This window comes from Anguilla anguilla, chromosome 4 (genome assembly GCF_013347855.1).
Source record: "Anguilla anguilla isolate fAngAng1 chromosome 4, fAngAng1.pri, whole genome shotgun sequence".
NCBI classification, from domain to species: domain Eukaryota; kingdom Metazoa; phylum Chordata; class Actinopteri; order Anguilliformes; family Anguillidae; genus Anguilla; species Anguilla anguilla.
Window position 1 is genome coordinate 63,520,897 of NC_049204.1, and position 15,091 is coordinate 63,535,987.

The 15,091-nt window shown below is 41.1% G+C and overlaps 1 protein-coding gene across 1 annotated transcript in view; it reads right to left on the bottom strand.

Annotated features, from left to right (window-relative positions):
* Window positions 1-15,091, bottom strand: part of LOC118225773 — a 218,164-nt gene that overhangs the window by 181,831 nt on the left and 21,242 nt on the right. The window contains exons 4-5 of the mRNA XM_035414675.1: window positions 874-1,197; window positions 156-470 (exon numbers count right to left, since the gene is read on the bottom strand). Coding sequence (XP_035270566.1) covers window positions 156-470; window positions 874-1,197 — 639 coding nt within the window. The remainder of the gene's footprint in view (window positions 1-155; window positions 471-873; window positions 1,198-15,091) is intronic.

Sequence of the window (15,091 nt, forward strand, 5' to 3'; positions counted from 1 at the left end):
TACACATTGGGTTGCTATGAAGTGTCAGAAGAGAAAACACCATTTATACCCATCTGTTTTTCAACCCTCACTGACAGGAAGTGACAGAAAAGACCATTTAATATTCTATGATAAAATGCATTGTTATACAGGTTTGTTTAATTTGAGTTCCTTACTTGTGGTGACTGTGGTAGTAGTAGTTTTCTGAGTGACAGTGATGTGAACAGGGACCTGTAGTTTTCCAGTAGCACACCAATACCAGCCTGTGTCCTCCCTGTTCAGCTCCCTCATTGTCACAATGAAGACTTTTTCAGAGTGGTCATCTTTGATCTCTGCTCTTCCAGATTTAGCAGAATTCACTTCCATACAGGAGCCCTCAGCCCTGCACCACTTCTTCATGCTGCTTCGATAATTAGTGTGACACTGCACACTGGCATGGCCCCCTTCCACACCGGTCACCTCCTGCTGGTCAACCCAGAGTCCAGGAGCTTCTGAATATAAACCATAGAATAAAGACAAAAATATAAAGTATTGTATCTGTTAGGTTTTCCCCAAAATAAAAATAAACTGCACTTTAAAGCCAAAGCAAATCATTTCCATATTCTCATGGATTCGTGCTGGCAGTAGATTGCAAAGAAAGTACCATTAAAGTTGCCAGCCCACTCTCATTCTTTGTGTAGAGTCACAAACCAACATGCCAGCACTTTTATATGTTTTGGAAATATTCAGTGTTGCTAGGATAACCGCTAGGTTAACCCATTTACCCCCAGTGCAGCATTCTACAGTAGAACGTTCTGAGCAGCATATGATTGAAAATCATCAAGTGAAGATGCTGTTATTAAGAGGTTGGGAAGCAGGTCTTTCTGAGTGCAGTGTGTGCTGAAGCCATCTTACCTGCAGTGACAGACAGGCGCAGACGTGTGACCACAAATCCACCCCTATTGATCACTACACCACACCAGTAATATCCAGTGTCCCACACCGTCAGAGATTTTATGGTAACAGTGAAGACATGATGGGTGGGGTCATCAGTGATTGATGTTTTACCTTTGACGTTTCGAAAGTCAGTGCGTACTACAGTATGACACGTATTCCAATCTGACCCCCAACACCAGTATTTCACATGCTTTTCATATTTCTTATCATAGTGACATGGGATGGTGACAGATCTTCCTGTCTGTACAGCTACATTACTCAGTGTGGACACAGCGTCAGCACCTGCAGAGAGAAACACGCACTTCATCAGTTTGGGTTCATTTTACCATCACAATGGAGTAAAACTCAGTCTATAAGGCAGCTGACTTCTGATTTGAGATCCCCTCTGTATCTGTTACTCTCTCTGCTTTCTCCCCTGCCTAAATTAAGTACATCCCATGCGTATCTGGTCCACATAAAGCAGTCTTGGAGAAATGTGGTGTTTTGCCCTCTGTGAGTGTCACTAAAACACACCATGAAAATAAGTGTAACCAACACATTGCATCTAACTAAAATTTGGTCTAACACACCAACATATAGTACAAATTGTTACGATGATCTTGTAGCTCAATTAATTCCCTGAAGCTCATTTAATTATTCTAGAATATTCTATTAAATCGTGGATTTTTAAAAATTATAATCCATCATACAAATGAAAAACTAAAACATAAGTACGTTTACCCAGTCTGAAACTATTCATCTTGAATTCACCAATGCCCAGAATCTGAATAAATAGGTTTATGTCAGCAATGGTCTCCTACACATCCTTGACAGTAATATTCTGTTATTTTTTATTTTTCCTTCACTTATACATAGCCTCATAACAGTGAAATATCTTTTATAAGACAGAACAGCAATCACACACTCAATACCTTTAGAGACACAAAAAAAACCACACACAAGAGTACAAGACAAACGTGGAACAATGGTACCAGATAAACAGCGAGATTAAAAACATTTACACTCAGGACCTGCATTGCAGTTACCCTGCTTTTGAGTTCAAACATACTCTCTGAAAGGAAGTACCTTTAAAAGTTGAGACTTATAATGCAATGATTTCCAAGGGAAGACCCCAGAAAATAATGTGTGCAAAATAGCTCAGAAACAGATATGCTTTCTTTCCACTCTTAGTTTTATCATTTGTGGCGTGGATCGGGGCATGCCCCCGCAGTGCCCCTCCCAGCCGTATAGGCATCAGCTTAAACCTGCCACCAGGCCAGCTGGTCAGGACCCGGGACAGCACCACTCTATGAAGCCCAGCCACAGGACCCTGGAGAGCGGCAACCTGGAAATTCCCCAACTCCCTCCTGTGCACTCAACACACCTGCAATCAATGAGGCAACACAGCTGCCGCCACTCCAGGGAAATGGGCTGGGAGCATAAAAGGAGGCCTTTGTCTCCCTTGAGGAGAGGGTTTTTGGGCTGCAGAAGGGCTGTCAATACATGTTTAAAACTTTTTCCTTGTCTTTCAGAGTCCGGTGGAGACGCGGGATCATGTCCCTCTTCCTGGTTTAAAGACGGATCCCGTCAGCTGTCTCCCGGCCGTCACTACCCCTAATTTCGGTTACTTTACTTTAATTTAGTTGTTGAGTTCGGTTTTGTTTGTGTATATCATTTTGGTTAAATAAAAGGCCCTGTTGGGCTATTTTTCCCCAAACCTTCGGTCTGTGTATTTCTGCGCCGCCCTGCCTGCACCGTCACGCCCAGTACGGTGCCACACATTTTACCATTAAAGGCTGCAGAAAAGCGTTATTTCCTGTGATTAATCCTCTAGCTCACCACAGCAAAAAACACAGCATATTTTACTGTGGGGTTGAAGCTATTTCTGTGAGAGTATTCACACTTACAGTACCAAATACCATAGCAACTACGCTTTCAGTTAATGCTCAGAGCTGTATGTGAAGGGTTGGCTTTACTTAGAATATCACGCATACTGATATGGGGCATGAATCATGATTTTATTGTTTTTAGACAGTTACAAAAATATATTCACTTTTAAAATACAGGTTGTTATTTTTTGGGTTCACATAGCTTTTAGTGATTACGTTATAGCGGGACTACATTTAAAATTTTCCTGAGAGTAACAATGATGCTCACAACTGCGGTTCACTGTGCTGGAAAGGTTTCTGCCAAATGGTTGCAATGTAAAGTGTAATATACTGTATTCCCTTGAACAACTACACAATGCACAAACATTACAATTTCATCAGTTGAGATTTATGAAATGGACTTTCTCTATGAATTGGTATCAATGGCTTTGAAAATAAGAAAGAAAAGAGTAAGCAGTGTAACAGTCAATGAAAAAGTTTTTTAAGGAAACAAAAAAAGAAAAGACCATCAATTGCAGACGTGCAAAAATAGTTTCTTGTGGCTTCATGAATTATTTTTTAAACTGATTGTTATTCATCGTAAATTAAGGTTTTAAGAAAGTAAATTTCCTTAGCGCAAGTAAAAAGAGAAGCAATTGAACTCAGATTGCAAAAAATATCTTAATTACATCATAATCATATTCTATATATGTAAACTCCAGACTTCAGTATAATTCATTAATTCAAGGTTATGGCGCAGACAGTCTCACTGCTACAATGCTCCAGTATTCAGTACACAGTGAGAAATGAGTCCTACCTGGCAGTACAGGGAGGAAGATGATGGAGAGGAAGAGTAGCTGAGTGGTAGCCATATGCATGATGCTTGTTTGTGTGTGTGTGTGTATCCGTAAGAGGGTTCAGCTTTTTTAAACATGATTCTCACTTCCTGTTCTTCTCAGTCCCCACCTCTTTGGTCCCTCATGCTCTGCAGTCTGTGCTCTCTCAGTGGCCAGAGCAGGATATCTATCATTATCATTTCCTGCATCTTTATGAATTATCTTTTCACTATTAGTTGTTTTATTTATTATCATCTCTATGTATTATATTTCTAACTTTATAATATATATAAAATGGGGATAAAAGTCAGCTTTCAGCAAAGAAATTACTGACTGATTGAATATGATACAACACAGGACCTCTGAGCATGTTGTAAATATTGAGCTCCTCAGTTTGTTGGCTTTTGAATACATTCAGAGTTCTTACATTCATGAAGACATTAACAACTTAGAATTATACTTTTTTGTGCCAGTCAGCTATACCATATTAATTTAATCACCTAGTAAAGATATGAACATTTTTAGTTTGTCCAGCAGAGGGCATCAGTACATTATCACGTAGGGACATTGAAGGTATCTTTTTTGTCCAGCAGAGGGCAGCAGAGACAAACATTTCAATTTTAAATGGTTGCATTTGCATTTGATGGGAATCCTCAGGTTCCTCACGTTGCAGAGCATCCAGGCCTCTTCCCTTGTGTATATAAACCAATTAACTCTTCTTGTATAGTTCAGTTGGGACATTTTTTGGGATTCAGGAATACTTTATTATTGTTTGCTTTTGTAACCAATTTTAAACAGGCTTCATTGTAAGTAACTCATTGGGAATTATATATCATAATGCAGACAACATTTACCTTCTGTAAATATGTGTAGCTTGTTACTGTACATAGTCAAAAATAACACAGTTGATGTACACATAGTCAAAGAGCGTTAGTTTTAAATCATATGTGCACTATTACCATTATTAATAAACATCATCATATATAATTAAAATAGGATAAAAACTGTAGCAATGTGGTGATAGGTACAGATATTGAGGAGTTAAAGCTGAGGCTGGACCGATTCTGGTGATGATGACATCAGAGCGACTCTACATCTAATAAACAACGGAAAAACACAATTTCGTCATGCTATTTGTATAGATAGGGAAATCCTGTACTTTGATTGATCAAAAAAAAAAACTTTGCGTACCACATCCATGGTCAGTAGATTGCAGGGCTCTGCAGTGTTATTTGCGTAACGTCCCACGTCTTCTCTATTCTTTCTCGAGTGCTGCGCTTCTACCGCATCAAACACAGAATAATCGTTCAATAAACAAACATTCGATTTTCACATTAACAGTTATCTCCCCTCTACCCAGAAACATTAAACCAGTTATGCATTTCATTGTATTCTCGTTGTTTGTTGTATTGTTATTGCCAATGATTCCTTCCTATCCCATGTGCCCAAGTACACAAACATCCTTCAAGGTAAAAAAAATTCTCATTTGGCTTGAGGGTGTTCCATACAAGATTTGCCAAAGGTGCCTCAAGAAAGTACTGAGTGATGCTAGCAGTAAACCTCCATGTGCCAGTATAACGAAAATTGGATTAATAATAGAAGGATCACACGACTTACTGCGGTATCGCCAAATCTTCCAAAAGGCGACGGCGGAGCATATTAGGAACACCAAGGCAACCCCGGTGTGGCGTAGCGGCCCCAGAGTCCGTTCCAAGCTCGTCGGTGCACTACGCGGAAGAGACTGGTTTGAGTGTCATTCAGTGAGCGCACCACAGATTATGTTTCTGTATTATCTCCTCAGTAGTGTCGCACTTTGGAATTTATTTCCAAGCCTCTGGTTGCACATCAGTGTGTTCCCTGCAGGCAGCAAAAGCACTGAATGAGCTCCAGTGCAGCTGCGGTCTCATGGTGAACAACCTAACTGCATACAGGAAGTGGGAAAGATGTTCACAGACACATCAGAGGGGATGTACATAGACTGGCCTCACTCACTGAAAGAGGAAAAGCTAAGGGGAGAACACAAAACTCACGTGGAACACGGCTGGCTTCTGTGTTCTGGAGAACTGGTCTTCTGGCCAGTAGACGTAGAAGAGTAGAACACAGTAGGAGACCCTTCTGTTGTGCTGGTCAGTTTGTTGTTCTCGTGGGGTTGAGAGAGAGATGTGATGGTATCTGCCAGCAAATGCAATGTCCAGTCTGAAATTTACCCATTATTTATATTTTTTTAAACTCAAAGTTACACTTCTAATGTTCACATCAAAACTTTTGTATTTAGGATAAATTACTAGACATCTGTCACAGTATTTCACATTGTACCCCTGTCTTTAAAGACCCAAATGCAAGCCTATAGGTCAAGAGTGGTAGGATAAGCTTCCAAGATAGCATATAGGAAGCACCCTATAGAAGGGTCCAGGCTCAAGGGGCCCATCCTCCAGTGGCTGCTGAGGATGTGGATGGCTTGTGACCAGCTAACATGAATGTGAGAGATGTTCACCATGCTAATATTGGGGGAAAGTTTCCCCAAGTTTTCAAAGGAAATAAATCAGTCACTATCTTATAAGTTTACATTTTACTCCACTGGATGATATTGCAAGAGCTTCTTTATCATCTGTAACTCCTGCACGATGGATCTACTGTTAAATGTTTCAGTTATGAAGTTAAGCAGATGAAGTCATCATTGAACTTGATGGCCTACCTTAAGCAAAGGTGTGTGTGTGTGTGTGTGCAGGTGTGTGTGTTCTGAGTGTGCGTGTGTGTGTGGGTGTGGGTGGGCATGTTTTACTATCTTTGCAAGAACCAAATTTCCCCACAAGGATAGAAAGATGAGGAAAACTATGCAAGGTGGGGACTTTTTACTGGTCCCCACAAGTTAAAGAGGCTGTTTTAGGGTTAGGACTTAGGGTTAGGGCTAGGGTTACAATTAGGTTAAGCTTAGGGTTAAGGTTCGGCATGTAGTGGTTGGGGTTAGAGTTAGGGTTAGAGATTACGGAATGAATGTAAGTCAATGGGAAGTATAGCAATACAAACATGGGTGTGTGTGTGTGTGGGTGTTGTAACCCTGTGGTTATGTAAAAGGAGAACAGAACTCCTTACTTGCTCTCTACATGCCAGTGACACCCTACAGTCTGCACATTACTGCAAGAGAGTGCTGTCAGCAATGGGTGAATAAAAACTTAACAACATGCCATCACTGAGAGAGAGTGACTGAAAAGACCATTTAAAATTCTATGATAAAATGCATTGTCATACAGGTTTGTTTGATTTGAGTTCCTTACATGTGGTGACTGTGGTTGTTGTAGTTTTCTGAGAGACAGTGATGTGTACAGGGATCTGTAGTTCTCCAGCAGCACACCAATACCAGCCTGTGTCCTCCCTGTTCAGCTCCCTCATCGTCACAATGAAGACATTTTCAGAGTGGTCATCGTTGATCTCTGCTCTTCCAGATTTAGCAGAATTCACTTTCACACAGGCGCTCTCAGCCCTGCACCACTTCTTCATGCTGCTCGGTTCATTATAGTGACACTGCACACTGACACGGCCCCCTTCCACACCAGTCATCTCCTGCTGGTCAACCCAGAGTCCAGGATCTGAATAAAAACCATAGAATAAAGACAAAAATATAAAGCATTGTATCTGTTAGGTTTTCCCCAAAATAAAATAAACTGCACTTTAAAGCCACTCAAAGTCCAAAGCAAATAATTTCCATATTCTCATGGATTCATGCTGGCAGTAGATTGCAAAGAAAGTACCATTAAAGTTGCCACCCCACTCTCATTCATTCTGTAGATTCACAAATCAACATGCCAGCACTTTTATATGTTTTAGATTAACTCAGTGTTGCTAGGATAACCGCTAGGTTAACCCATTTACCCCCAGTGCAGCACTCTACAGTAGAACGTTCTGAGCAGCATATGATTGAAAATCATCAAGTGAAGATGCTGTTATTAAGAGGTTGGGAAGCACGTCTTTCTGAGTGCAGTGTGTGCTGAAGCCATCTTACCTGCAGTGACAAACAGGAACATATGTGTGCACTCATCTCCACCCTCCTTGATCTCTACACAACACCAGTAGTATCCAGTGTCCCGCCACGTCAGAGATTTTATGGTAACAGTGAAGTCATGATGCGTAGGGTCATCAGTGATTGATGTTTCACCTTCGACTTTTGGAAAGTCAGTGCGTACTAGAGTACGACACATATTCCATTTTGACCCCCGACACCAGTATTTCACATGCTTTTCATATTTCTTATCATAGTGACATGGGATGGTGACAGATCTTCCTGTCTGTACAGCTACAGTACTCACTGTGGACACAGCACCAGCACCTGCAGAGAGAAACACACACTTCATCAATTTGGGTTCATTTTACCATCACAATGGAGTAAAACTCAGTCTATAAGGCAGCTGACTTCTGATTTGAGATCCCCTTTGTATCTGTTACTCTCTCTGCTTTCTCCCCTGTCTGAATAAAGTACACCCCATCCTTACCTGGTCCACATAAAGCAGTCTTGAAATGTGGTGTTTAGCCCTCTGTGAGTGGTGTGCCCTTATTACTGAGTACAAACATCACCAACGCACTTATTCACTCAAACACACCATGACAATAAATGTAACCAACACATTGGGTCTTAGTAAAATTTGGACTAACACAGCAACATATAGAACAAATTGTTACAATAAACTTGCAGTTCAATTTATTCATTAATTTTCAAATGTTTCTTGAACATTTCGTTAAATCGTAGATTTTTAAAAATGATAATGCACTATACAAATGAAAAACTAAAACATAAGCGCATTTGGTAATGGTCTCCTATACATCCTTGATAGTAATATTCTGACATTTTAATTTTTCCTTTACTTATACGTAGCCTCATAACATTGAAATCTCAGAACAGCAGTCACACACTCAATACCTTTAGAGACACAGAGGAAACATAAGAGTAACGTGGTACAAGACAATCGTGGAACAATGGTACCAGCAAACAGTGCGATTAAATGCATTTACACTCAGGACCTGCATTGCAGTTACCCTGCTTTTGCGTTCATTCAAAGAGACAAGTGTCAAGATTCAATTTCTTCAAGGATGTGTTCCATTACCACCAAGTCTAATAAAAGCATTTTTAACTGTAGAATTACATTCAATTACAATCACTTAGACAGTCTTATCCAGAGCAGCATACAGAAGTGGAGATGTACATCACTCTGGGGGAAATGGGTGTTTGCAGATGGGGAATTTTAAAGTATGTTTTGCTGGCTGCTGGGTGGCTCACAAGTAAAAGTGCCGTAAGCACCACGGTCTCGGTTCAAATCCGACCCGCTCTGGTGCTGACAGTGGCCAACAGCCCTGCAGGGGCGGCACACAGTTGGCTATACGGGCAAAGGGATATATGGGAGGGATTAAACTGGTGGGGATAGCACTGTTTGTTACTTGAGCGACCCCTATTGTCTGTCCAGGGGCCTGTGGCTGGCTCTCTGCGCGTGCGTATAAATGGGTCTCCTCCACCCCTGCTCTGGAATGCGTGTGCAGCTTGTGGCTGAGGTGTGAAAAGAAGCAGCTGGCTGGCACCGTGCGTTTCAGAGAACAACCCGAGACGAGTGTCTTCACTCTCCCGAGGTGGTGTCATTACCTGAACGGTGGATATGCATCGATGGCGTCTGTCTTATTTCGGTACTGGTGTCATTTTAACATATTGACTGTTTTATTGGATGCAAGACTAAGCATGCATAACTGTGTGCTTATTAGCGTAGGACATTATTACTCATTATTAGCACGCTGGCTAAGGCAGTGCAAGCTAAGTAGTAAGTTAGCATCATCCGTTCTGGTAATTACACCAGCATTTGGGACGTATATGAGCAAGATTGTACATAGTTTGTGAATTGGACATTCCAAATTTTGGTGGGGCAGGAGATGCCAACTTTAAAAATTAATTTACAACTCATTTGGGGTCGAGAGAGAGATGTGGTGGTATCTGTCAGCAAATGCAAAGCCCAGTCTGAAACGTTTCCCATTATTTATTTTTTATCTCAAAGGTACACTTCTAATGTTCAAATCAAAACTTTTGTATTTAGGATAAATTACTAGACATTTGTCACAGTATTTCACATTGTTCCCCAGTCTTTAAATTCTTACAAACGCAAGCCTATAGGTCAAGAGTGGCAGGAAAAGCTCCCTAGGTAGCCTATAGGAAGAACCCTTAGAAGGGTCCAGGCTCAAGGGGCCCGTCCTCCTGTGGCTGCTGAGGATGTGGATGGCGTGTGACCAGCTAACATGAATGTGAGAGATGTTCACCATGCTAATATTAGGGAAAATTTTCCAAAGTTTTCAAAGGAAATAAATCAGTCACTATCTGATAACCATACATTTTGCTCCACTGGATGATATTGTAAGTGTTCCTTTATCATCTACATTACAACTCCTGCACAATGGATCTACTGTTAAATGTTTCAGTTATGAAGTAATATTTTGGTCAAAACCCTGGGATTACATGAAGACAATTCGGTGTTGCTAAACTAAACTAAAGTACATCACCAATACCTTATAAAATGTGTGTGTGTGTGCGCGCATGTGTGAGTATGTGTGTTGTAACACTGGTTATGTAAAAGGAGAACAGACCTCCTTACTTGCTCTCTACAAGCCAGTGACACCCTACAGTCTGCACATTACTGCAAGAGAGTGCTGTCAGCAATGGGTGAATAAAAAATTCACAACATGCCCTCACTGAGAGAGAGTGACAGGAAAGACCATTTAAAATTCTATGATAAAATGCATTGTCATACAGGTTAGTTTGATTTGAGTTCCTTACTTGTGGTGACTGTGGTAGTTGTCGTTTTCTGAGTGACAGTGATGTGAACAGGGATCTGTAGTTCTCCAGCAGCACACCAATACCAGCCAGCGTCCTCCCTGTTCAGCTCCCTCATCGTCACAATGAAGACCTTTTCAGAGCGGTCATCTTTGATCTCTGATCTTCCAGATTTAGCAGAATTCACTTCCACACAGGAGCCCTCAGCCCTGCACCACTTCTTCATGCTGCTCGGTTCATTATAGCGGCACTGCACACTGACAAGGCCCCCTTCCACACCGGTCACCTCCTGCTGGTCAACCCAGAGTCCAGGAGTGCCTGAATAAAAACCATAGAATAAAGACAAAAATATAAAGCATTGTATCTGTTAGGTTTTCCCCAAAATAAAAATAAACTGCATTTTAAAGCCACTCAAAGTCCAAAGCAAATAATTTCCATATTCTCATGGATTCATGCTGGCAGTAGATTGCAAAGAAAGTACCATTAAAGTTGCCAGCCCACTCTCATTCTTTCTGTAGAGTCACAAACCAACATGCCAGCACTTTTATATGTTTTGGATAAACTCAGTGTTGCTAGGATAACCGCTAGGTTAACCCATTTACCCCCAGTGCAGCACTCTACAGTAGAACGTTCTGAGCAGCATATGACTGAAAATCATCAAGTGAAGATGCTGTTATTAAGAGGTTGGGAAATAGGTTTCAGTGCAGTGCAGTGTGTGCTGAAGCCATCTTACCTGCACTGACAGACAGGTAGAGATGTGTGCCCTCATCTCCACCACCATTGATCTCTATACCACACCAGTAAAATCCAGTGTGCCGCTTCGTCAAATTTTTTAGTCAATTGCAGACTAAAGCAAAATAATTTTCATACTCTTATGGATACAATGAGTGGGATTGCAAGAATTATATTGGCACCACACTCATTTTTTATGCAGAGTCAAAATAAACCAATGGTTTTGCAGAGTAGCAAATATATTTTTAAACTTGCATGCCTGTCTCATTTTTTTTTTTACAAGTTTTGTAAAAACTCAGTGCTGCTACTAACCGCTAGGATATCACTGGGGGAAAGTGGAGACGCTGTTATTAAGAGGTTGGGAAGCAGGTCCCACTAAGTGAAGCCATCTTACCTGCAGTGACAGACAAGTACAGATTTTTGCTTTCATCTACAGTCAAATTATTCCCGATCTCTACAGCACACCAGTAATATCCAGAGTCCTCTGTCTTCAGCTTCGCCATGGTAACAGTGAACACATGATTGTCGGGGTCATCAGTGATTGACGTTTCACCTTCAACTTTTGGAGAGTCAGTGCGCACTACAATACGACAGAAAATCCAATATAACCCCCGACACCAGTATTTCACATGCTTTTCATATTTCCTATCATAGTGACATGGGATGGTGACAGATCTTCCACTCTGCACTGATACTTTACTCAATGTGGACACAGCACCAGCACCTGCAGAGAGAAACACACACTTCAGTTTGGGTTCATCTTACCATCACAATGGAGTGAATTGAGATCCCCTCTGTATCTGTTACTCTCTCTGCTTTCTCCGGTCTGAATAAAATACATCCTATCCTTATCTGGTCCACATAAAGCGGTCTTGGTGAAATGTGGTGTTTAGCCCACTGTGAGTGGTGTGCCCTTATTACTGAGTACAAACATCACCAACACACTTATTCACTCAGACACACCATGACAATAAGTGTAACCAACACATTGGGTCTTAGTAAAATTTGGACTAACACAGCAACATAGTGATGTTCTGTGCAAGGACCCAAACGCAGACCAGGGAAATCCAAAAAAACGTTGTCTTTATTCAGTCCGAGGTTCGAAGCCAGGTAATCAGAGAATGGAGGGTGCCAAATCGAGTTTCCAAAAGAATTGTGATAAACGGGCAAAAAATCAAAAACCAGGAGATCAGAACGGCGAATGCACAAAGGGACAGGCAAAAGAGAAGTCAAAGCAAAGCGAAGGTCAAACCAGAAAGCAAACAAACCAAAAGGGGCAGGTAAACTCAAAGTCGTTCAGAAAGGGTGTCTCAGGAATCTCGATAATCAAAGGCTTGCTAAACATCGGCACTGTGAATTCGATCAACATTCTGACCGGGAGTTGGTGGAAAAGACTGACATTTATACACTGGGGAAGGTAACAATCAAGGAGGGGTTAAGTGACTGAGGGCGGAGTAACAAACAACATCCAGGTGATGAACATTAGGACAACTAATTAAATGACAGGGGACTGACAAAACGCAGACTGGAATCACCTAGACAACAATGATGAGACGGCCTGGGTTTAACAGGTAAAAACGCGTGCAGAGAGAGAGAGGTGCAGTCAGAGCAAGAGGCAGGTGCAGGCAATTGCAGAACTCAGCATTAGAGCAGGCTAGAAAGAAAAGGGGTGGAGCTACAGCGCAGCATGGAAAAGGGGAGAATGGTTAATGTATTAGTATAGTGATCTAAACTATCAAAAACCCAAAACTAGTGTGTGTTAGTCCATTAGTAATATTCACATGTTAGTATATTAATGAGGTTAGTACTTTACAATCTATAAATTAGTAAGGATTAGTAGAAATTAGTAAAACTAGATATAAGCAGGAAGTAAGTAAAAACGAGACTGGAAGGAGGGGGGGGAAACCACGAAAACCCGGAACCACCCGAATAGTGAAATCACACAAATACAGGGGAGTGAAGCAGCTCAGGGAACACAGACACAGAGACAGTACTGGGGAGACAAGTGACCGGGAGATACAGACTACAACACATATAGAACAAATTGTTACAATAATCTTGTAATTCAATTCATTTATTAATTTTCAAATGTTTCTTGAACATTCCGTTAAATCGTAGATTTTTAAAAATGATAATGCATTACACAAATGAAAAACTAAAACAAGCACATTTGGTAATGTTCTCCTACACATCCTTGATAGTAATATTCTGACATTTTTTATTTTTCCTTTACTTATATGTAGCCTCATAACATTAAAATCTCTTTTATAAGACAGAACAGCAGTCACACACTCAATACCTTTAGAGACACAGAAGAAACCTGTATTGGACCTGTATTGCAGTTACTCTGCTTTTGCGTTCATTCAAATAGACAAGTGTCAAGATTCAGTTTATTCAAGGATGTGATCCATTACCACCAAGTCTAATAAAAGCAGCTTTTCAACTGTAGAATTACACTCAATTACAATCACTTAGACAGTCTTATCCAGAGCAGCATACAGAAGTGGAGATGTACATCACTCTGGGGGAAATGGGTGTTTGCAGATGGGGAATTTAAAAGTATGTTTTGCTGGCTGCTGGGTGGCTCACAAGCAAAAGCGCCGTAAGCACCACGATCTCGGTTCAAATCCCGCTCTTGTGCTGACAGTGGCCAACAGCCCTGCAGGGGCGGCACACAGTTGGCTATACGGGCAAAGGGATATATGGGAGGGATTAAACTGGCGGGGATAGCACTGTTTGTTACTTGAGCGACCCCTATTGTCTGTCCAGGGGCCTGTGGCTGGCTCTCTGCGCGTGCGTATAAATGGGTCTCCTCCACCCCTGCTCTGGAATGCGTGTGCAGCTTGTGGCTGAGGTGTGAAAAGAAGCAGCTGGCTGGCACCGTGTGTTTCAGAGAACAACCCGAGACGAGTGTCTTCACTCTCCCAAGGCGGTGTCATTACCTGAACAGTGGATATGGATCGATGGCGTCTGTCTTATTTTGGTACTGGTGTCATTTTAACATATTGACTGTTTTATTGGATGCAAGACTAAGCATGCATAACTGTGTGCTTATTAGCGTAGGACATTATTAGTCATTATTAGACTGCTGGCTAAAGCAGTGCAAGTTAAGTAGTAAGTTAGCATCATCCGTTCTGGTAATTACACCAGCATTTGGGACGTATATGAGCATGCTTGTACATAGTTTGTGAATTGGACATTCCAAATTTTGGTGGTGCAGGAGATGCCAACTTTAAAAATTAATTTACAACTCATTTAAAATTCTAAGAAATAGCCTGTAAATCACAGTATTACAAGTCGAGCAATGGTAAGATAGGAGTTTTTGAATGATTTTCGAAAATCGGGCAAAATTGAGACCTAGGTGCAGCTATGGAGGTCCAGCCCCCTCTCGTGTATAAGATGCAACTGTGTGTGAGTGACCTGGCAGTTATGAAATGGAGAGCACCATGGTACACTGCATCTACAACACATAGATAAGTAACAGCAGAATGTATACACAGAACAGCATCATAAATTAAGCCTAAATTTAAATTACAGGTTAATAAAATATAGTAGCCTGTGCAAACTAATTCTTGCTTCCGTGAAAAAAAGGCCCATACATTTTAGAACATACTCTCTGGATGGCAGTGTCTTTACATGCTGAGACTTTTAAATGCAATGATTTCTAAGGGGAAGCCTCAGAAAATAATGTGTGCAAAAGTGCACACAAACATATGTATTCTCCTTCTGTTCTGAGTTTAATCATTTTATCATTAGAGGCAGCAGAACAGCATTATTTCCTCTTTTTAATCCTCTCTGCTCACCACAGTAAAGAACGTAGCACATTTTACTTTGCGGTTGAAGCTATTTCTGTGAGAGTATTCACACCTACAGAAAAATACCATAGCAACTTCACATTCAGTTTAAACTCAGAGCTATTGTAATCATGCAAAGTATATGAAGGCTTGATTTTACTTAGAATA